Consider the following 22,507-nt stretch of genomic DNA (forward strand, 5'->3'; position numbering starts at 1 on the left):
CATGTGAGTTACCAAGCCTCTCTTTAGGAATGAGTAAAGATAGGTTATCTAGAGAGTAAATTTTTTTGTTCATTTTGTATAGCCTACCTGATTTTCTCCCACTTCCCTGGACCTTTTTATCTTAATCAAGTCTTTAAGCTGGCAACTAAGGTTGAGTGCGTATTCTGATCTCTCAAAGATTGCTTCCCCCTGCAACCCCCCAAGTGTGCCATACGACTGTTCATCTGTGTTACAGATTTTGCATGGGGAAGTAGAAGGGACACAGATTGGATCCTGCCCCAGCAGTACCTGTGGACAATTTTTTCAAAGTGCTTTGTCCTCCCAGATAATATAGTTGTAAGTTCTGGGCTCCTCACTAGCTCCACATTTACACTGAGTGGCAGCAGCTACTCATGATGAAGGTAAGGAAGTACATTCCAGCATGGTCCAACATCTAATTTTCTTCCCACAGGGTGACTCAAGTCTCACCCATCCACCCACTATGCACCATACAATCCCCACTCAGCCTTGAAGCTCACTAGCAATCTTGGGCCATTCATCATCCCTCTCTAATCTAACCTACCTCAAAGGGTTGTTGTGAGCGTAAGAATATATATACATAAATAAAAACAGGGATAGATGGTGACATAAAGTGACATGACAAACAGTCCAAAAGCAAATTATGAGTCCCAGATTTCTCAAAAGCCTGATGACGGGTGCTGCTGCATTTTATGTTCAGAGGTATAAAAAATAAAAGCCCCACGATAAAGCATGAAATGCATCCAGTTTGGCTGTCTTGAATTGATCGTAAAGAATGTGTACTTTTTTCCAAAACGGTAATGTTCCATGTATTCTTATACCGCAAAGGGAAATTATCCAAAGTTTTCCATGTTTGAGTAAAAAAGGGAGCAGCAAATGAAAGATACACGGCAAGATCTTTAACTAAAATATCAGTTACAATCATGAAAAATTGAAAGGAGGGCCACTGGGGTAACATCTGAATGGCAGCATGGATAATTTTAGATCTTTCTTCAAAAACCTCCGCTCAGAAAGGTTTTATACGGAAACATTCCCACTACAGATGAAAATAGCCTCCATGGGCCCCACATCCAATATTCCGCAGAAAGACCATAAGTAGTAGAGGAGGAGGAGGGTCCGCAGAGGTTGAGGTCCTCAGAGGGAAGTCAGGACATGAACATAATAAGTAAATAAACAAATAAAATAATAGAGATATATTCAGTGGGTTATATCCAACTCGGAGTACACCTAGTGAAATCAATGGACTTAAGTTAGTCATGCCCATTTATTTCAATGGGTCTTCTCCGAATACACAACACAGTAGTCTGAAGTAGCAACTACTGACACAAGCTGGAGTAATTAATAGAGAAATTAACTGGTCCAACAGGGCAAAACCATCTATTCCTCATCTTCAATCATTTTTTCCCCATGCCATTTCCTGTTTGCCTCACCTCTAACAACTAACTGCCCACACAAATGTTTGATATTAGTCACAAAACCATATTCATTGGCTAGGCCTAATCTATTCCACATTAGGACACTGAAGGCAATGAAACACCCTACCCTCACCTCCAACCCCTATGTATATATTGGAAGTTGATACAGCAAATAATAGGAAATCCTCTTACCATATTTGTCTCCATCTTCTCCTTTGGCACTGATCCGTCTACCTAGCACTTGGATATGTTTCCCACTTGTTCTACTGTACAGCTGATAGAGTCTGAGCTGCTTCCTGCTTACATCGTCTCGGGCTCGTGTTTGATTTTCCACGTGTATCCGAAAATCCACATTTTCTTCAGCGACAAACATCTATTTTTTTAAAAAAAAAGGAGGAAAGGAAACCGTAAACTAAAGCAATGTTTTTGATCCACAGATGCAAATTAGTACTACGTGCATTTTGGCTTACTAACACTCAGAAGCATGTCAAAATTTGTATGTAAAATATTGTTATGAGCCAAAAGACATTTGTCATTACTATTATATCCTAATATGCACCTCCTCTCTTCCTTTGACCCTTTCCCCTTCCTTCTCCTATTTCTTCCTGTTCTGCTCATTACAAGAAAATCTCCAATGTACTTTTAAAAATAATCAGGGGCAAGTGATACCTCCAAACTGTGGGGTGTTACAAGTCATTCACCTACCCAACCTTTCTTTGGCTTTAGCCACCCAGAGTTCCTATCTGCTCCACCCACAGAAGCCATCCAGAAGCCAGTAACTAAATGGAACCTCCATGTTTAGAGGTAGTATACCTCTACCGGATTCTGAAGACAAACAATGGGGGGGGGCTTTTGTCCGTATCCATTGTTTGTCAGCTTCTGAGAGGAATTTACCTGGCCCTGCTCTTGTACAGAGAATGTTGCACTACACAGAGACAAGTGATATGCCCAAAATCACAAACTAAGGAAAAGGCAAAGATTGGAACTTAGCCTCAAACATAATATCCCCCAGTCAGTTCCCTTCAACAAATTTACCCTCACTACATGCCTGCCAAGGTTCCTCCTCAAATAATTTCCCCTTCCAAAAAGCAGAGCTTGGAAGTAACTAGTTACAAGTACCGAATTACTTGTAATTCGTTGCTTTTTTGAGTAACGAGTGGGTAATTCCTTTACATTTTGATTGTAATAGAACTAGGAGTAATTTTACTACTTTTGCGGAGTAATTGTAACGTTTCCAGAATTACTTTTGGGCATTACTTGGGGGGGAGCAGGGGAAATCTTCTGCTCCTCTGATTTGTGCATGAAAATCATGTGCCTCAAACTGGGCTTCTGTGCAGCATCGCTCTTTCCTTATGCTCTGTGGATGGGCAGGAGGCGACGAGGGAGGAGGTGGAGAGTAAGACAGGGTGGAGTGGAGAAAACAATTATTTTAAAAAACGGATAGTGGTGGTGAAGAATAGAGTGATGGGGAAAAGAATCCGGAGCAGAGCTTGGAAAAGTTGCTTTTTTGAACTACAACTCCTACCAGCCCAATCCAGTGGCCATGCTGGTAGGGGCTGATGGGAGTTGTAGTTTAAAAAAGTAACTTTTCCAAGCTCTGATCCGGAGGTCAAGAACATGGATAAAGAAGGAGAAGGAGGCAGCAGCAGAATGGAGATAAAGAACTGTGGAGGTGAAAGATGACAACGTGTGTGTGTGTGTGCACTTGGCACACAAAGTGGCCTCCACCACCCTATCTGGCTACTGTTCTGCATTTGCAGTATTTTAACTTTTTTGCATCTCAGGGGAAAATGTTTGCTTGAGTGAGTGTCCCTTAGTTGGTGGCAGGGCAGCATCTGGGAGGTGGTTAAGTGAGAGAGATCATGCTTCCTGGCTGAGGGAGGGGGTTGCACTTGGTTTGACGTGCAAAGATCTGAGTAGTGGCCTCTGCCTCCCTCCCCACCACCCTTACCAGCGGAGAGACCACCACTGGTATCTTATGAATAAAAAGAATTATTCTACTACCTCTGTATGTGTTTGTTTATTTTTAATGTTGTTTTAGGCTACTTAGATGTGCAGCAGCCAAGGCCAGTACCTTGTAGGTGATTTTTTAAAAGTAACTGAAATGTAATTGTAGTGATTACTTTGGAGGAAAAGTAAAGTAATCAGTTACTTTCAGAGCAATTGTAATTGTAACAGTAATTACTACTTTTTGGGGCCATGTAACTGTAACTGTAATTTATTACTTTTTAAAAGTAATCTTCCAAGCTCTACCAAAAAGTCATTCTCCCCAGGATTCCATCAAATTAATTGTACCCCCCTACAATCCAATTATTGCATTAACTAAGACTTTAAAAAGCAAACAGCAGTTTAGTTTTCATATTACCTCACAGCTGCCTACCATGAGATTGGTATGCAAAAGCATGTTGCAATTTAAGCCAGAACAGAGGGGAGAAGGAGAGCAAGAATCATGGTGATGAACATTTCTGCCTGCCAACTGGCACTGAAAATACATCAGGGAAAACTGTGAAACATCCAAAGAAACCTTGCTACAGGATTTGTTGGTTTGATATTGCCACAGCTTGTCAATACACACTCAGGCGCTTCACGCTATGAAACCTATTACTTCAGAGAACTGTTGCTTTGAGCTCTTGTCTGCTGCTAAATCTGTGTGTAGGGTGCCTGGCAGGTGTTTCCCTCCTGTTCTTGCTTCCCAAATCATACCCCATTCCGGAACCATTCAGTTTTACAATTTGCCTCTGTGTCTTGCTCCTCCCGCTTTAGTTCTATCCTAAGTCAGAGGCAAGGACTATGAGAGTTGTTGCCCAAGAACGTCTGGAAGACACCATGTTGGCTACCCCGTCCTTTTTCCCTTTAAATCCCTCTGCCTTCTGTTCTTCATCCTGTCCCTTGCCTAGCTGCTGGTATTCCTAAATATCCATTGTTTGAGGTCCTCTGAGCGGCCCTGTGACTTGAGGTGAGTAGTGCACGACCGAGTCCAGGGTGAGCATTTCTACTGCTGCTCACACAGCCTCTCTGTCTCTCTTTTCTCCCAAACGCTTCCGCTGAAATGTTGGCTGCCAGTCTCCCTTTCTCCTCCCCTCTCATAGTACCCATCAACTACCATATGTGCTGTCACTCTCTCATTCTCTCTCACCCCTCTCATCTGCCCCCCTGGGGAACATACTACAAGTTCAAGCCCTCCTGTATCTGGGGTATGAAGCAATGCCTGCCTCTGCCCACTCCCCCCCCCACTACCTACTGCCATCTGGTCTCTTTCTTAATTCATTCCCCTGTGGTCTTGGAACACACTCTGAACGTTGAAGCTCTGCTGTATCTGGCCGGGGGGGGGGTCATGCCAGTGCCTGATATTCTTCTGCTCACCTTCAGCCTCTGTCAGCGTGTGTCCAAATGGAATCCTTCGCTGCCAGGACCCTGCAAGCGCTCATCCTATTCTACCCCCAAATTTCCTAAAACATTCAAGTGCAAATCTTCATTATCTGAAACCCGCTGGGTACCAGGGTGCCTCAGGGCAGACCCATGGGCAGGGGGGCTAAGGGGCACCCCCCCTAAAAAATTCCTGCCCCCTAATTTTTTTAACAAAAAAAAAATTTACAGAAAAAAAATCTCCCCCTTCCTACTTTTTGGTGCCCCCCCCCAAACTTTTAGGCTGGTTATAGGTCTCCCTAGGGGTACTCACTATAAGCAGAGAGGACCTGTAACAGATGGGTTGCCTTCCTGCCAGCTCTCTTCCCTTCCTTGCCTTTCCCTTGCCTGCTGCTCCTCTGTCTGCATGCTGCTGCCCATTTTGGTGAGACAGATCCTGTGGCCACTACCCACTCACTGCTGAGAGCAGCTCACTAAGAGAAAAACGAAAGCTCACCTGCTGCTCCTGCATAAGCCAACCTCAGCGAGAAAGAGATTGTGCCAACATGCACCTGCTTCTGACTGCTTTTGTAAAAGAGAAACAGATAATACCACCTGCTTCAGTGGAATAGAAGGTAAGACTAATAAATGTCCCCCCCCCAAGATTATACTTCCTGTCTGAAGAAGAGAGACTCGCCATTGTGACCACATGCTGATGCTGCCTGCCTACCTGCCTGCCTGAATAGAGACTGTGCACTATGATCTCATGCTGATACTGAAGGAGAGAGAAACTGGCAAATTTATCATCCCACATTGCTGTTCACCTGAAGAAGAGACACTGTCCCTTATGCACACACTTTGTTCACCACCTTAATAAGAATTGTGCCTTTTGCACCCTGGGCCAGGCTAGGGTTTCTTAGCTTACTCTTCCGTCTCTTTCCCTCCCCTCAGACTGGCCCCACTATCCACTGTGCATTTTTAGGGGATGACTGCCATCTAACTCCTGCTGACTGGCAGTGGAAGCATCTCTCTGTTCAGTTTCCACCTCGTCCCTCCTAGTCACTTATCTAATGAATGCGAGCTACTTAGGTGTTAGCAGGCACCATTTGGAGACAAGAAATCATCAGAAAAACAGTTTGGGAAGGATTTCAGTTATTCACACAGAGAAAAAAATTAAATGAAAAACTACCTCTTCCACACCCTGTTACATGTGACAGCCATGTGTAGTTTACCAGAGATAGATGAATACGTCAGTTTTGCTTTCTCTCAGTTTCTCATTTGCATCAGTTTGCAAACTTTTTTTCATGTAAAATCTACATTTCTTATGTGCACATTTCCTTATATGCATTTTTTCAAACAATTTCCCCTAATATAATGCATTTTGGCCATTATTTTCAGTAACAGAGACATTTTTCTGCACACTTGTCCCTAAAATATTCTTTTTTGTATACATTTGTGGATTGGAGAACTGCACCATGAGATTTAGTGTGGTGCAAATTTTTGAAAGAAAGCTGTGTTTCAATTCATATATTGGTTCAGGAAGCGCATATTAGGTAGGTTTGTAATAAAAAGCAAACCAGACAAATCCCAGCCCCATTCATAAGAACATAAGAAGAGCCTGCTGGATCAGGCCAGTGGCCCATCTAGTCCAGCATCCTGTTCTCACAGTGGCCAACCAGGTGCCTGGGGGAAGCCCGCAAGCAGGACCCGAGTGCAAGAACACTCTCCCCTCCTGAGGCTTCCAGCAACTGGTTTTCAGAAGCATGCTGCCTCTGACTAGGGTGGCAGAGCACAGCCATCATAGCTAGTAGCCATTGATAGCCCTGTCCTCCATGAATTTGTCTAATCTTCTTTTAAAGCCATCCAAGCTGGTGGCCATTACTGCATCTTGTGGGAGCAAATTCCATAGTTTAACTATGCGCTGAGTAAAGAAGTACTTCCTTTTGTCTGTCCTGAATCTTCCAACATTCAGCTTCTTTGAATGTCCATGAGTTCTAGTATTATGAGAGAGGGAGAAGAACTTTTCTCTATCCACTTTCTCAATGCCATGCATAATTTTATACACTTCTATCATGTCTCGTCTGACCCGCCTTTTCTCTAAACTAAAAAGCCCCAAATGCTGCAACCTTTCCTCGTAAGGGAGTCGCTCCATCCCCTTGATCATTCTGGTTGCCCTCCTCTGAACCTTTTCCAACTCTAGAATATCCTTTTTGAGATGAGGCGACCAGAACTGTACACAGTATTCCAAATGCGGCCGCACCATAGATTTATACAACGGCATTATGATATCGGCTGTTTTATTTTCAATACCTTTCCTAATTATCGCTAGCATGGAATTTGCCTTTTTCCTAGTACCCTACCCTGCCACTCCATTTACAAAAATAAAACCACAGGGGCTGTAATCTAGAGCAGAAGATCAACATGTGGAGAGGCATCTTAACGCTTTCCCTCTTGTAGTTTTTCTACCAAAAGATCCCCCCAACTGCTCCTCCCCCCAGCAGAGGAAACAATAAAGTTACAACTGAAGAGCATATGCAGTTTTGCCCTGCAAAGTCTCCATGAAGATAAAAGCAAACAATATAAACGTTTGTCTGGAAGTTTAAATACTACAACTTACTAAAAAAAAAAAAAAAACACCTCAGTATGGGTGTTTCGAAATAGTGATATTGTACCAAATGCCTCAACAGAGGCATGTGCATTTTAAACACAGGGTATTTCCTTCATCCTTCAGTAGAGCTGTTTTCTCTTGTTACGATTCATGCTGTGGCCACTCAACCTAGTCATGCAATTAACACAAGATTGTACTCTGAAATGCATTTAATACAACCCATTATTATGGTCATGAGGAAATGTGTGGCTGAGGAGTGGCTTTTTAAATTACTGGATGATTCTCAGTTTATTTTAGAAGTATCAAATACATTTAAAAGACAGCCATTTCTGATACAGTTTCTAAGGGTCAGGTCCAAGTTGTGTGAAGCATGCTGGTATAATGATTCAGATTTACATTAGATTGAAAACACTGAAGACCTCAAGGATCTATGTCACGAGGAGACATAATAGCCCTTGTGTGAAGAGGGCTAGAGTGTTGACAGGGGCTATACGGCAATACATTTAGCCCCACCCTCAAAGTCCCACAGTTCCTCCTTCCCCCACTGCCACTGCCCATGTTACCACCATAACTTCTGCAACAGGGAGCTTTCTCTACACATAGAACCTTGATGGCCCAAGGTTCTACATTGCACATGATGTAGAACCCTGATGATACAGGGTTCTGCACTGCATGTGATCACCCAGCGTTCTCCACTGGAGTGATGCAGAACACTGACTGCCCAGGGTTCGACATGGTGCGAGGAGCCTTCATATGGAGAGAATGCTCCATGCTGCACAGAGTGATCCCAGCAATGATGGGGTGGGAGTAGCTGTGTGACTTTGGGGTGATACTAAACATGTGACCTTGCAGTCCTGTCACTATGCTTACTCTTTTCACACGTGTGTGTGTTTGCCCTGCTTTTCCATCTCCTGCACCATCCCAATTGTTCACCATACTATTCTCTACCCTCCAGTATATTTAAGGCATGCAGGGATTAGGGGGTTTGACTGTCTAAACATCTGAAAAATGAATTCCATCATGCTTGGACCCATATTTATTTATTTATTATACTTTTATACCGCCCCATAGCCGAAGCGCTCTGGGCGGTTTACAGTAACTAAAAACAAATACAATTTAAAATACATCTTTAAAAAAACAATTTAAAACACAATTTAAAAATTTAAAATAATATAAAACACGTGCTAAAATGCCTGGGAGAAGAGTTTTGACCTGGCGCCGAAAAGATAACAGTGTTGACGCCAGGCGCACCCCATCGCTCAGTTTTGTCAGTGATACTAGTTGGTGATCAGGATAAAGGTTGTTCCTAACCAGAAACTCTTTTTCTACATCTTAAAATCCTCAAGCCAAGAGGCCATGCTGCTGAACCACAGGGCTAAGGAATTTCAGGTAGCACAACTCAAGCCCTGTGCCAGACTATGCCGACAGAATGTGTGGTAAAGGATTGCACTCACATGCCAATCCTATCCCAGGCATGCTGCATCAACCTCCCCTAACACATCCATCTCTGACATCCATGCATTGGATTATCAAGTTCGCATAGTTGCCTTTGTGCATAAAGCCCAGCATATGTAGATCCTAAGTGTGCAGTCTTCACACTCAGATTCCATGGTGTACACTCTCACAAGAATAAAGTGGGCAACCACAAGGTGAAACCCCTACCCATCCCTAGTCTTGAATATGTGCATAAGGCATCAAGACCATGGTAGATACAGATACAGTCTACAATAAGTGCAACTAACAGGGGAGATTATGAAAGTGAGCAAGAGAAGAGCCTATCCCTCTTAATACTCCTGATAGTTACACATTCCAAGCAACCCAGCATAGGACAGAGTATGTTGCATGGAAAGGCAAGCACTTGCTGGGGATCGGGAGGGGGGATTTTGTGCCAGAAAGTAATGGCAATTTTTAACATATGATGAGATCAGTCATTTTGCCTTGGCTTTCTAAATTCTTCACAGTATTGTCATCTTTCTCATGTTACACTTTCATCAATGTTGGCAAAGGAAAGGCTGCGCAAGCACCATACATTTAAAAACACATTTAAAGAACATGACTTCCCCCAAAGAATCCTAGGTATTGTAGCTTACCCTTCACAGAGTTAGGATTCTTTGGGGGAATCCATGAGGATGAAGTCTGCTTTAAATGTATGTTGTGTACACAGCCTTTGACGCTACATATAAATTGCCCTAATTTTGAATAAAGCATAAGACTGTTTACAGCAAAAGTTACCAAACTTTTTTTCCCATTCAAATTGTAATACAATAAAGTATAACATACTAAATAAAAGAAGCAACACAAATACAATTAAAAATCAATATGAATATTTAGTGCAGACATGTTGCAGACCACCTGAATGAAGCTTGCAGACCACCTATGGTCCATGGGCCAAGTCTCAGAAGCCCTGGTTTACGGATATGTGAATGATACTACCTTTCCCACCTCCCAAGACATCTCAACAATTCAAGTTCAATGCATTCAAATACTCTATAGAACTCCTACTGGTGTTTGCCTTTAAAAAAAAATACTTCAAATTCACTTTGAATTTCACTATTTCTACAGATTTCCGGTGAGCAGCGCATTCATTTTACAGTTATGTCATATGTCACCACAGCCAAGTTTGGTGGAAAAACGCTTCCTGAGAGATTTCACTCATCTCATTAAAAAAGAAAAAGGGGTTATGTTTATTATTTAATTAATTATTATTGTTTAATATTTAACTTTGTTTATTCTGTTTATCATTTAATGAATATACACAGTGCCATTCAACAGACATTTCCTAACCCATTTTTTAAACTTTCCTCAGCAATCCTATGAACATTTGACCTAAGTATATTCATAATGAATTTCACTTTACACAAAATTTAGTGGCAAATTTAACTGCTAAATTAGTGAGTCCTGCTTCCCATATTACATGGGTGGGTGAAGACAGCCATGCTAACAGAGCCATGCTAATGATCCACCTAGCTCAGTACTGGCAACTCTGACTGGCAACTGCTGTGATGAAACAGCCTGCAGCTCTTCAACCAATTATTCCCTGTTTTTCCTGTATTGGATCCAGTACAGCATGTCACTGACACCTATTCTACCAACTACCCCTTACAGCAGGGATAGTCAACATGACACCCTCCAGATGTTACTGTACACCAACTTCCATCAACCCCAGCCAGCATGGCTAATGATCATGTACGATGGGAGTTGTAATCCACCACATTTAGAGGGCACCATGTTGTCTACTCCTGATCTAGATGGTGCTTTAAGCAGTATAAAACATTCAGAAAATGTACAATTTGCAAATTAGAGTAAACTGTAATTCAGGGATAGGGGACCTAAGGCCCTCCAGAAGCTGGACTTGAGCTGCGTATACACCATACATTTAAAGTACTTTCTTTATGATGGGATGACAGGAGCTATAATGCAACAACAGCTGGACAGCATAATGTTGGCTACCCTGCCTTACAACTTTACTGCCACCACTTAGCATAATGGACCTGCAATTCTAAGAACACAACTGGAATTTCATGAAGTCTTTTAGGAAATTTCTTTGCAACAGAACTCCTCACTTTATGTTGTATTTTTATTAGGTGGTTATTAGGCATGAGGTATTATCAAGATACCTGTACAGGGTTTCTTTCAAAAGAAACCATTTATTTGCTTTTTTAAAAAAACAAATAACATTAGAAAACGTGAAATAGAAGAAAACACTATTAACATCTCTCTCAGCAACATGAGCTTTGGGTTTAAGGCAAAGCTCCTTAAACTCTCTTCCAAACTATATAGCAACAATCGTTTTTTACCCTTTTTCTTTAATCATAACTTAAGCTTTAATCACATCTATTCCAGTGTGAATTAGTATTTACATGTCAGAGTAGGACTAGGAAGATCAGGATTCAAATTCCCACTCAGCCCTGAAGCTCATTGGGTAACTTTGGGCCAGTCACCAACTCTCAGCCTAACCTACCTAATCACTTTGAACAAGTTCAAATCTCCAGGGCCCAATGAACTGCATCCTAGAGTATTGAAGGAACTGGCTGAAGAACTCTCAGAACCACTGTCTATTATCTTTGTGAAATCGTGGTGCCAGATGACTGCAGAAGGGTTAATGTTGTTCCTATCTTCAAAAACGGCAAAAAGGAGGAACCTGGGAACTACAGACCAGTCAGCCTGACATTGATCCCTGGGAAAATTCTGGAGCAGATGATAAAGCAGTCAATCTGTAAGCATCTTGAAAACAATGCAGTGATTACTAGAAGCCAACAGGGATTTATCAAGAAGAAATCCTGCCAGTTTAACCTTATGTCATTTTATGATGGGGTAACCTCCCTCATAGACTGTGGGAATGCTGTGGACATAATATATCTCGACTTCAGCAAAGCTTTTGACAAAATGCCCTATCATATTCTGATTAGCGAACTAGCTAAATGTGGGCTGGATGCAGCAACTATCAGGTAGATCCACAGTCGGCTACAGAATCATACTCATGTTATATAAATTTGTATAGATATTAGCAGAGGTTGTCAACGGTCTGAGATGCGTGTGTGCCAGTGTGTGCGTTTACCTAAGTCGCAGGCTTTACCCTTCATTGAGATCACTGAGACTTAAGACTTAGTAAAATAAGAAAAGCTACTTTATTTATAGAAATACATAGCAGATAGGAAAGGCATACGTAGTTCTAACTAACTAAGTAAGTTGGAGGCCCAACACCCAGATGTGGGGTTTGCCTTCATGGCTCAGGAGAGAGCGAGCAGAGACAAAGGTGTCTCCTCTCAACAGTCAAAGAAGAGAGGAAGGAAAGGGCGGAAGGAGGAGGGGCAGATAATCTTCCCTAAGCATATCAGTCTAACGACGGAAGTCATTCAGTCAGTCAGTCAGAGCATCACAGGTAAAGGTAGCCTAGCCTAGCCATCTGGAGGACCCTAACTCTATCTCCCTTTTGGAACATAAACAAAAGAACAAAACAGGAGTTGCTCTTGCCCCACTTCCAACAATTCAAAGAGTGCTTATCAATGGTTCCTTCTCAAACTGGGGGGAGGTAACGAGCAGGGTACCACAGGGTTCAGTTCTGGGCCCAGTGTTCTTTAACATTTTTATTAATGACTTGGAGGAGGAGGTGCAGGGAATGCTTATCAAATTTGCAGATGATACAAAACTGGGAGGGATAACGAATACCTTGGAAGACAGAAACAAAATTCAAAGGGTTCTTGATAAGCTGGAGCATTTGGGCTGAAAACAACAGAACAAAATTTAACAGGGGTAAGTGCAAGGTTCTACACCTAGGAAAAAGAAATAAAATGCACAGTTATAAGATGGGGAATACTTCTAATATTGCATGTGAGAAGGATCTTGAGATTGTTGTTGATCACAAGCTGAATATGAGCCAACAGCATGATGTGGCTGCAAAAAAGGCAAATCCTATTTTAGGCTGCATTCATAGAAGTATAGTTTCCAAATCGCATGAAGTATTGGTTCCCCTCTATTCAGCACTGGTTAGGCCTCATCTTTTGTACTGTGTCCAGTTCTGGGCACCACTTTAAGAAGGATGCAGACAAACTGGAATGGTTTCAGAGAAGGGCAATGATCATGATCAGGGGACTGGAAACAAAGCCCTATGAGGGCTGAAAAAACTGGGCATGTTAAGTCTTCAGAAGAGAAGACAGAGGAGAGATATGATGGCAGTGTTCAAGTACTTGAAAGGCTGCCACAGAGAGGAGGGCCAGGATCTCTTCTCATTCGTCCCAGAGTACAGGACACAGAATAATGGGCCTAAGTTAAAGGAATCCAGATTTCAGCTGAACTTCAGGAAAAACTTCCTAACTGTTAGAGCGGTACAACAATGAAACCAATTACCCAGGGAGGTGGTGGGCTCTCAGACACTGGAGGCATTCAAGAAGCAGCTGGACAGCCACCAGTCAGATATGCTTTAATTTGGATTCCTGCACTGAGGAGGGGGTTGGACTCGATGACCTTATAGGCCCCTTCCAACTCTATGATTCCATGTCACAGGGCTGTTGTGAGGCTAATATAGAAAGGGAAAGAGCTATGTACACCACCTTGAGCTCCTTGGAGGAAAGGTGGGACATAAATGCAATCATAAATAAATACCTAAATACATTTATTACCACTTTTCCTTTAATCTAAATCACCCCAATCATTCTTCCTTGCAAGATCCTTTCAGCTGTATTCCACTCATATGATTACTGGGCATGTGCAGAGGGAGACTATCTCTATCATAGGCTGAGTGAGTTCCAGATGCTCAGCCCAGTCACTTGCTTCAGAGAACCTCAGAGAAAGCTGTTTCCTGGCACCAGCCAACTGCCAGTAGGAGAAGATTTGCCCTCCATCATGACCTTAGCAAATCCCAGCAGCTGGACCTCGGAGAACATTACTAGGAGCTGTTGCCAGGCAAAGGAATTCCAGTTGCTTGGCCCCACTCCCTTGCTTCAGAGAACATCTCAGAGAACCTAGTAGGCAAAGGTGAAGGGAAACACCAGGGGAGGCCAAGGATAAGGAGAGAACATCCCACCTGAGTAACCCTGGCATATTATTTTTATTTTTATTATTTATATTCTGCCTTTTTCCCAGAACTGGGACTCAAGGTGACCTACAAAATAACTAAAATATACAGAAGTTATAACTGAAATGTAATTGAACTAAATGTAATTAACTAAAAACTTGAAGCCATTTAAAACATGAAAAACATGTGATTAAAAAAACAACCACAAAATACAAATCAGTAAAAACAGTACCCTATTTAATAGCCCTTGCAGTAAGTTCCCAAAAGCCTGTCGGAACAGTCTCCCCCCCCCCCAGTGGAAGAACAGCTGAGAGGAAGCCAGTCTAACCTCCGTAGGAAGGGAGTTTCAGAGCCTGGGGGTAGCCACCAAGAAGGTTCTTTCCCGTGTTCCCACCAGAGATGCCTGTGGGGATGGCGGGACCAAGAGAAGGGCTTCTCAGTGTTCCATAGGAACATGTCGTTTCTGTTCCTGATTCCAGACTTGAATGTGGTATTTATTATGAGAATCATTTGTAAGCTGATTTGACAGCCTCTCTGGGTTGTAAAGCAGGATATAAGTATTCTAAATAAATAAACATGGAGGGGCAGGCTCCCCCTCCAAGCTTCATTGAATGGCTAAAGGGAGTTCCCACATGGAGAATGGTACATACAGTAGGCTTTGGCCATGCACTGCGATTCCTGAGTGGCTGTGGGGCTCCTATTGACATAGACAGAGCCCTCCTTATGTACGGCTTACTTCAGGCATTCAGTGAATGCATGGAGGGGGATGGACAGAACCATAATCTCTCTCTTTACACAATAATTTATCACATGAGAGACTCCTGAAGGGGAACTCAGCCTCCCACATAGGACACCTCACCTGTCACTTCCCAACTCTCTCTCCTATCAATGCTTGCTTTCTCTCCCAAGATTCTAAAAGGGTTTAGGGTGCCCTGAGTGCACGGCCACCTCCCCTGTCAATCAGATTCAAGCAGAAGTGGCTGACTGGGTGGGGCAGAGCAGCTATGCTACCCTTCCGGCAGTTCGGTCATTGTTGCTTACTGGGAGGGGCAAGGTGGCGGGGTGGTCAGTGCAGTGCAAGCGCACTGTCTGCATATTTGCATCACACTAATCTCCCCCCTGCCTTCTCCCTCTCTGTAAGCAACAGTGGCCCACCTGCCTGGACACTAACATAGTGGTTCTACTCCATCCAGTAAGACATTTCTGGGTTCAAGACTATACATTTCAAGTTGCAAATGGAACCTGCAACCAAACGGTGCACTGTACCTCCTCTCCTGATCAGGTTTCCAACCAGCCAGCCCCTCCAAGCAGGACATTCCACTCCCCACCCCCATTCTGTGTTCCATTTTTCTTTCCCAACTGTCACTCTGCAGTCTGTGGCTACTGAGGATGACAAGTCCTCACTGGACTATCAGGGTTTTGGGGGGTGGGTTCCCTTAGAATTTTTAAAAAGATTTTTGTTTGTTTACTTCTGCAAACCTTGGGGTTCCATCAAGCGATGTTGATACTTCCTTTTTGTTTCTCAGTGGTCACATTTTGGTGACAATCCTAGCAGCGCTCTGTCTGAGTTCACTATTAGAAGGATGAGCCACATCAGTTCATAATTTCACTTCAGTTATATAAATGATGCAAACCTTTTAAATGCTTTGAAAGTACCCACAGTTCATTTTTTGTCACATTTGCTGTCCAAGGTCTCAAGTAAGGATTTCCCCCCAATCCTGCTACCTGTGATTCTTGTTTTGGATTAAACTTGGAGCCTTCTGAAGGCAAGGCAGGTGCTCTGCTACAGGGGTATGGGCAAGTCACACTTCTTTTTTCATGGCTTCCCTGAATATATGAGCAGGGTTTGAATCAACTTGAGAGTGCTGTGACTAACATTTTTTATATCCACGCGTTACTATGTTTAGGGGCATAGAGATTCCTAACCTTGTGGCAGATAATCTGTTGCCCCTTCATCTGCAATTTATTCCAGGTAATGACGTACATTGAGGACATGTATATCTGTTTAGATAAACCCAACAGACCCAAATCAAATTTCATTTAGATTCTTCTTTCATAATATGAGAATAGCCATGATGGTTGCCACAAATTCAAAGGAGATGAATAAAGATAGGAAGCTGCCTTAGAACCAAACCAAACCTTTGGTCCATCTAGCTCCAGCCAGCATGACCAACAGTCAGGGGTGATGGGAGCTGGCATTAGAAAATACCACATTAACTGGCTAGACCTAATTTATTTCTCACCTGCGCAGGAAAAAAATACAGGTCCCTATATCTCTTGCTTTGGTAGGAAAAATTTTGAGTGGACAAATTAATTTCTTTAAGCTTCTTTTTTGTATTCAAAAGGACAGGTGCCTATCCACATATTCTCTCATTTAGTCTTTGCTGGGGTGGGGAATAATGGAAATATCACTTTGCAGTGAAATGAACTATAAGAGAAGCAGTTTCTAATCTGGTCTAGTCTGTTTCACAACACTAGTGACTTTTATGGTACCAAGGACAGCGGTTCTTAAATTATTATTGTTTATTGAATTTACGTCCCACCCTTCCTCCCGAAGAGATGGCCGGTTGTCCCTAATACTTTTTCAGGGGAATCCCTAAGGCCACAAAGTAAATCAAAATCAACATATTAACAATTAGAGTTTTCTTTGAAATTCCAACTACATGCTGAGGAGGCAACCCTCTTTTAAAATTTAAATTGAGAAGTTGCTTGTCTCTTTGGCTGTATAAACTGCTGCAGTGAAATATTTGAAGAAACCCCCTGTGTGTGTGCATAAATGTTCCCTCTCATGCTTGCATATACCTTTGTTGGACTGATTCACCCTTATTGTGGCCATAGGTAAAAAAATGTAGTGACCTGCAAAGAATAAGCAAACAGCATGATGGTCAACATATATGTTGAAGCTTGAGATTGTTGTTGTATTATTTTTGTTAGCTCCCTTGAGTCTTGTATGAAAGAGAGAATACGGATCGCTTTAAATAAATAAATAAACAAATAATGTGATTAATTAGGTTCCATGAAAGACATCTGAATCATCTTGCTTTACCAAAACAATTGTAAGGGAAGCATAGTATATAAAGCTTTTTAAAGTCCCTGTAAGGGAATTCATTTGCAAGGATGAAATATTCCTCCATTTGGGACCTTTATTGATTTTAAATAGTAAACAAAATGGAAGTCTCATTGATATACAGAAAATACCTTTTAAAAAAACCTTTCAGACACTGAACCAACCTCATAGTAATTACTTCCTTCATGACCTTCCAAACATAAAAAATTATCTTGGGATGATCAACAAGAAAATATCTAAGATGTCTCTTTCCCAGTTCTGGAAAGAAGGCTAATCACTATTTTGTTTTCATAGTTTTGACAAACTTCCACTTTGCCAATTAGAAAATGTGCAAGGCCACCTCCAGAACAGTGTTATTTTAGGCACGTGCTGAAATGTAACACCCCATTATTTGCTGCCATTTCCTCTCCCAGTCTTGACTGCAGAGCCCATCATCGACCAAGCCCTTAAGTTGAGGCTACAGCTTGGAGAATGACTGGGATGGATGTGTCCCCATTTAATGATGGCACATCTGCTTTTCCTTGCACACAAAGCTACATCAGGCATATTCACATATGTTATAGCATTTTGCCAGCCTGCTAATTTGCACAGACTGATACTGAGAGCTGTGCTTATGCCACCTATCACCAATCCTGGGTCTCATCCTTGTCACTCCAAACGCTGTATCACCTGTGTGTACCTCAGGGAGACAGCCACTTTCACAAGCAATAGGACAGGCAGGACTTATTACATCAAACAGAACATCACGTGCAGGTCCTGCAATATAATTTATGCCATATCCAATACGCAGGAAAAACCACAACTGACCTATGCACACGCTTCAGAAACTACAAATCAGCAATCTTAACAAAAAAAAGTGGAGCAACCAGTTGCAAAACATTTCAACATTGAGGGTCACAGCCTGTTGGACTTTTCTGTAACAGCTATAGAGATGCCAACAGATCCAGCAGCACTGACTAAAAGGGACAACTTTTGGATTTACTTCCTGGACACATTGGCACCACATGGCCTGAACCTGGAGGACAGTACCGGCATCACTTAGCTTCTGCCAATGAAGCCCCTCTGAGCATTCCATCCTCAAAGCTCTATAACTGCCACCTGGTAACAGCATTTGTATGTTAGCAGCTGATGAAGGCAGAAGCCGAAATGTTTTGGTATTACAATAAAAACCTCTGTTTTGTTAATCACAATTACGTGCATATATTTTTAGGTGATTAATGGAATCCTTATAGGGATCCAGAGCAAGCTTGGGTGAAGTTCTGTTTGTTGCTTTCAAAACTGTCTATCTATGTATTTATAACAAGATACAAACTGTGCATTACTGATGCCTTACCCACGTGTTATCAATGAAAGCCAAAATACATAGCACCTTTTTGACACCACTGCCTATAAGTAATTATTTCTTAAGAAAACTGTCATGGAACCAAATATCATCATCAGCAACAATTTAATTTTGCCACAGATATTTACTGAACCTGATGTCCAAGAAAGGTCATCACAAACTGAAAGGAACATGTCATTTTCACTGTTATCATTGTCTCTTATATATAAATTCAATGAAAGCAGTGAAAGGATAGAAAGCAGAAATTTCTCTCTCTGCCCAGGGAAACAGAACCTCCTCTGCCTCCTCTGTCACATTAAAGCATACCTGACAGGTGTCTGTCCAGCTGCCTCTTGAATGCCTCCAGTGTTGGACAGCCCACCACCTCCCTAGGTAATTGTTTCCATTGTCGTACCGCTCTAACAGTTCAAATGTTTTTCCTGAGGTTCAGTTGAAATCTGGCTTCCTGCAACTTGAGCCCATTATTCTGTGTCCTGCACTCTGGGATGAATGAGAGGAGATCCTGCCCCTCCTCTGTGCAGCAACCTTTCAAGTACTTGAAGAGTACTATCATATCTCCCCTCAGTCTTCTCTTCTCAAGGCTACACATGCCCACTTCTTTCAGTCTCACCTCATAGGGCTTTGTTTCCAGTCCCCTGATTATCCTCACTGTACTCCTCTAAACCTGCTCCAGTTTGTCTGCATCCCTCTAAAAGTTTCTTCTCAGAACTTCTCAGCACTCAAGATGAGGCCTAACCAGTGCCGAATAGAGGGGAACAATACTTCATGTGATTTGGAAATTATACTTCTGTAGTGTGGTGTAGTAGTTAAGGTGTTGGACTACAACCTGGGAGACCAGGGTTCGAATCCCCACATAACCATGAAGCTCACTGGGTGACCTTGGGCCAGTCACTTTCTCTCAGCCTCATGAAAACCCTATTCATAGGGTCGCCATAAGTTGGAATCGACTTGAAGGCAGTACACACACACACACAATGCAGCCTAAAATAGCATTTGCCTTTTTTGCAGCCATGTTACACTGTTGGCTCATATTCAGCTTGTGATCAACAACAATCCCAAGACCCATTTCGTGTGTAGTATTGTTGAGCCAAGTATTCCCCATCTTATAACTGTGCATTTGGTTTCTTTTTCCTAGGTGTAGAACTCTGCACTTATCTCTGTTTCATTCTGTAATTTTCAGCCCAATGCTCCAGCCTATCAAGATCCATTTCAATTTTGTTTTTGTCTTCCAGGGTATTAGCTATCCCTCCCAATTTTGTATCACCTGCAAATATAATAAGTATTCCCTGCACCTCCTCACCTAAGTCATTAATAAAAATGTTGAAGAGAACTAGGCCCAGGACCGAGCCCTGAAGTACTTCACTCGTTGCCAACCCCAATTTGTGAAGGAATCATTGATAAGCACTCTTTGAGTATGATTCTGTAGCCAACTGTGGATCTACCTGATAGTTGCTCCATCCAGCCCACTTTTAGCTAGCTTTCTAATCAGAATATGATGGGGCACTTTGTCAAAAGCTTTGCAGAAGTCAAGATATATTATGTCCACAGCATTCCCACAGTCTATGAAGGAGGTTACCCGATCATAAAATGAGATAAGATTAAACTGGCAGGAGTTCCTTTAATACTCTGTGAGGCATTTCATCAGGCCCTGGAGATTTGAACTTGTTCAAAGTGATTAGGTATTCCTTGACCATTTGTCTATCAGTCTCAAGCTGCAATCATGCCCCTCCAACTTCATGTTTGCCAGGACAGTCATAGACCCTCTTTAGGGAGAAGACTGAGCCAAAGTCGGAACTGAGCACTTCTGCCTTTGTCATCTGTTATCATTTTGCCATCCTCACTGAGTAGCTGTACCACCGTTTCTTTTCTCTTGTCTTTTACTATGGATGTACCTGAAGAATGCTTTTTTGTTGCTTTTGGCATCTCTTGTTAACCTCAGCTCATTCTCATCTCTGCATTTCTGTGCTACCTGTCTGTACTCTTCCTTTATGAGGAATGAATGAATGAATAAATGAAACTTTATTTTTACCCCGCCCTTTTTCCAAACTGGAACTTAGGGCGGCTTACAAATAAAACTACATGTAGTTAAAAACATAGAAAAACATACAATTAAAATACAATTAAACAATGCACAACCTTAAAACCTTAAAAGGCACTTAAAAATCTAAAAACAATTTAAAATAATACAAATAATAATATAAAACAATAAAACAAGCCTTGTAAAGCCCAATCCTAAACACCTTCTATCCCAAAAGCCTGTCGGAATAAAAAAGTCTTTACTTGCCGACGGAAGGATGGCAAGGAGGGGGCCATTCGTGCCTCCCTAGGAAGGGATGATGAGCTGCCTCAGACTCTTAGGTTCATGAGCAGTGACCAAGAGCTACTCTGATTTAAGCTAAGAACACTGAGGTGCTGTGGTCTTATGGGAACACTACAGGAAAATAATTTAGTTGTCTGTATTTGTATTTACTTGTCTTATATCAGCTTATAACATATTTAGCTGGAAATATGACTTGGAAAAGCAAGAATGATATTGACCAGGGGAAACCCCAGGAAAATGTCATATATTGGGCCATGTGGTCTATATAAACCTTTGCTTAGCCAGCAATTCTTCCATCAGTCAGACAGAAGGTGGCAGGTAGCCCATAGCATTGTATGCCATAAGTCAACTGAACTTACTATAGTAATGTCTCAACTAAGTAGAAGGGTATGCTTTGCACGCAGAAGAGCCCAAGTACTATCAGTCCTGGGCATCTCCAATTAAAGGCTCTTGTGTAGCAGGACTAGGAAAGACCTCTGCCAGTCAGAGTAGAAAGTACTTGGCTAGATAGACAAATAGTCAGATTCTGTATAAAACAGATTCATAGGGTGGATTCAGGGCTAGCCCTATTCAGAGTAGACCCATAGAGGTTAATAGACATGACTAGCTTAGGTTCATTAATTTTAATGGGTCTATTCTGAGTACAACTTAGTTAAATACAACCCATATGTTCCAGATTTTCACCAACATGGGCTACAAAGCCTTCCCAGTGAACGTGAGTGACAGGGGCATCAGAGCATTGGATGACCATCCAACCTTTTGGCTACTCTCCTAACAAGGCCAGTGGAGATACTGGAAAGAGTATTACTCTCTCTCTCTCTCTCTCTCTCTCTCTCTCTGCATGGCATACTATAACTAGGCTCAGTTTTCCAGAGTCCCTAATCAGTCTTCTGTGGTAATGCCATGCCCTCAAAGACTGAGTCTCTGATACACAGCATCATTCAAGATTTCTCTTGGTTGATGGCTTTCTGAATCTATTTGGAGCCAATCTGGAATCTAATTTGAGTCGCTCCTGCTACATAATTGATTGGAGTGCTTTTGGGTAAGTGAAATTCAATGATGTTCTCTTGAAAAGTCTTTGTTAATGCAGCCTAAGTAAAAAGCACTTAGGGGATGAAGCTGAAATTGAACAGGAAGGAAAGGTTGACAATTGGGTCAAACTTCCCTCCAGCTGCCAGAATTCAGAAATATGAGATGGGACAGAAGCAGAAGGGGCACCCTGGAATACAGAGAAGGTGACAGATCTCAGTACGAACTGAACAACATTCAAAAGAGTGATGTCATTCCAGCACTTGCTAACTTTATCACACTGGGCCAAGAGCATATTTTGAAATGCCAGAAACTTAAGACTAGGAATTTATTAAATCTTCTGTGCCCAAGCTGTTAATATAGCCATTTTCTATATATTAGAAGGAAAATGCTTATGTCCCTAGAGCTCAGTGACAGCACCTTGTCTTCAGTTTTCTTTCTCTTCTTTTTTTTACAAACTTTTAAAAATTGCTGTCTCTAAAACTGTGGGCCCAATAAGATGCACTGGACTGAATCCTTGGTTGCACTCAGTTCCTATTGAAATCAAGGAGACTACCTTTGTCACGACTAACTTTTGAAACCTAAAATGAAACCTGGAACCCTGCCAGATGACCTTTTTATCGCGCATTGATTCTGATTTGTTTTCAGGGAGGTTACAGGAAGTTGCATCAAAGCAAGTGTTGTCCCACACTTTCCAGTGCATTTCCCCACCACTTTCCTTATTGCAAAGAGTCCAGTCTTTGGGGGAAGGGAGTTTGTTGCCCAAGACTTCTCAATCAACTATAACTACACAACCTGAATTTGCCAGTATATGATTTGAATTCCGCCCAAAAAATAGTGACAGTGCCC

General features: G+C 42.1%; 1 protein-coding gene across 1 annotated transcript in view; it reads right to left on the reverse strand.

Moving 5' to 3' along the window:
• FGF18 (fibroblast growth factor 18) overlaps nucleotides 1-22,507 on the reverse strand; it is a 208,982-nt gene that overhangs the window by 107,814 nt on the left and 78,661 nt on the right. The window contains 1 exon segment of the mRNA XM_061622474.1: nucleotides 1,626-1,806. Within this exon segment, the coding sequence (XP_061478458.1) occupies nucleotides 1,626-1,806 (181 nt within the window).

This window comes from Rhineura floridana, chromosome 4, assembly GCF_030035675.1.
Source record: "Rhineura floridana isolate rRhiFlo1 chromosome 4, rRhiFlo1.hap2, whole genome shotgun sequence".
Classification (NCBI taxonomy): domain Eukaryota; kingdom Metazoa; phylum Chordata; class Lepidosauria; order Squamata; family Rhineuridae; genus Rhineura; species Rhineura floridana.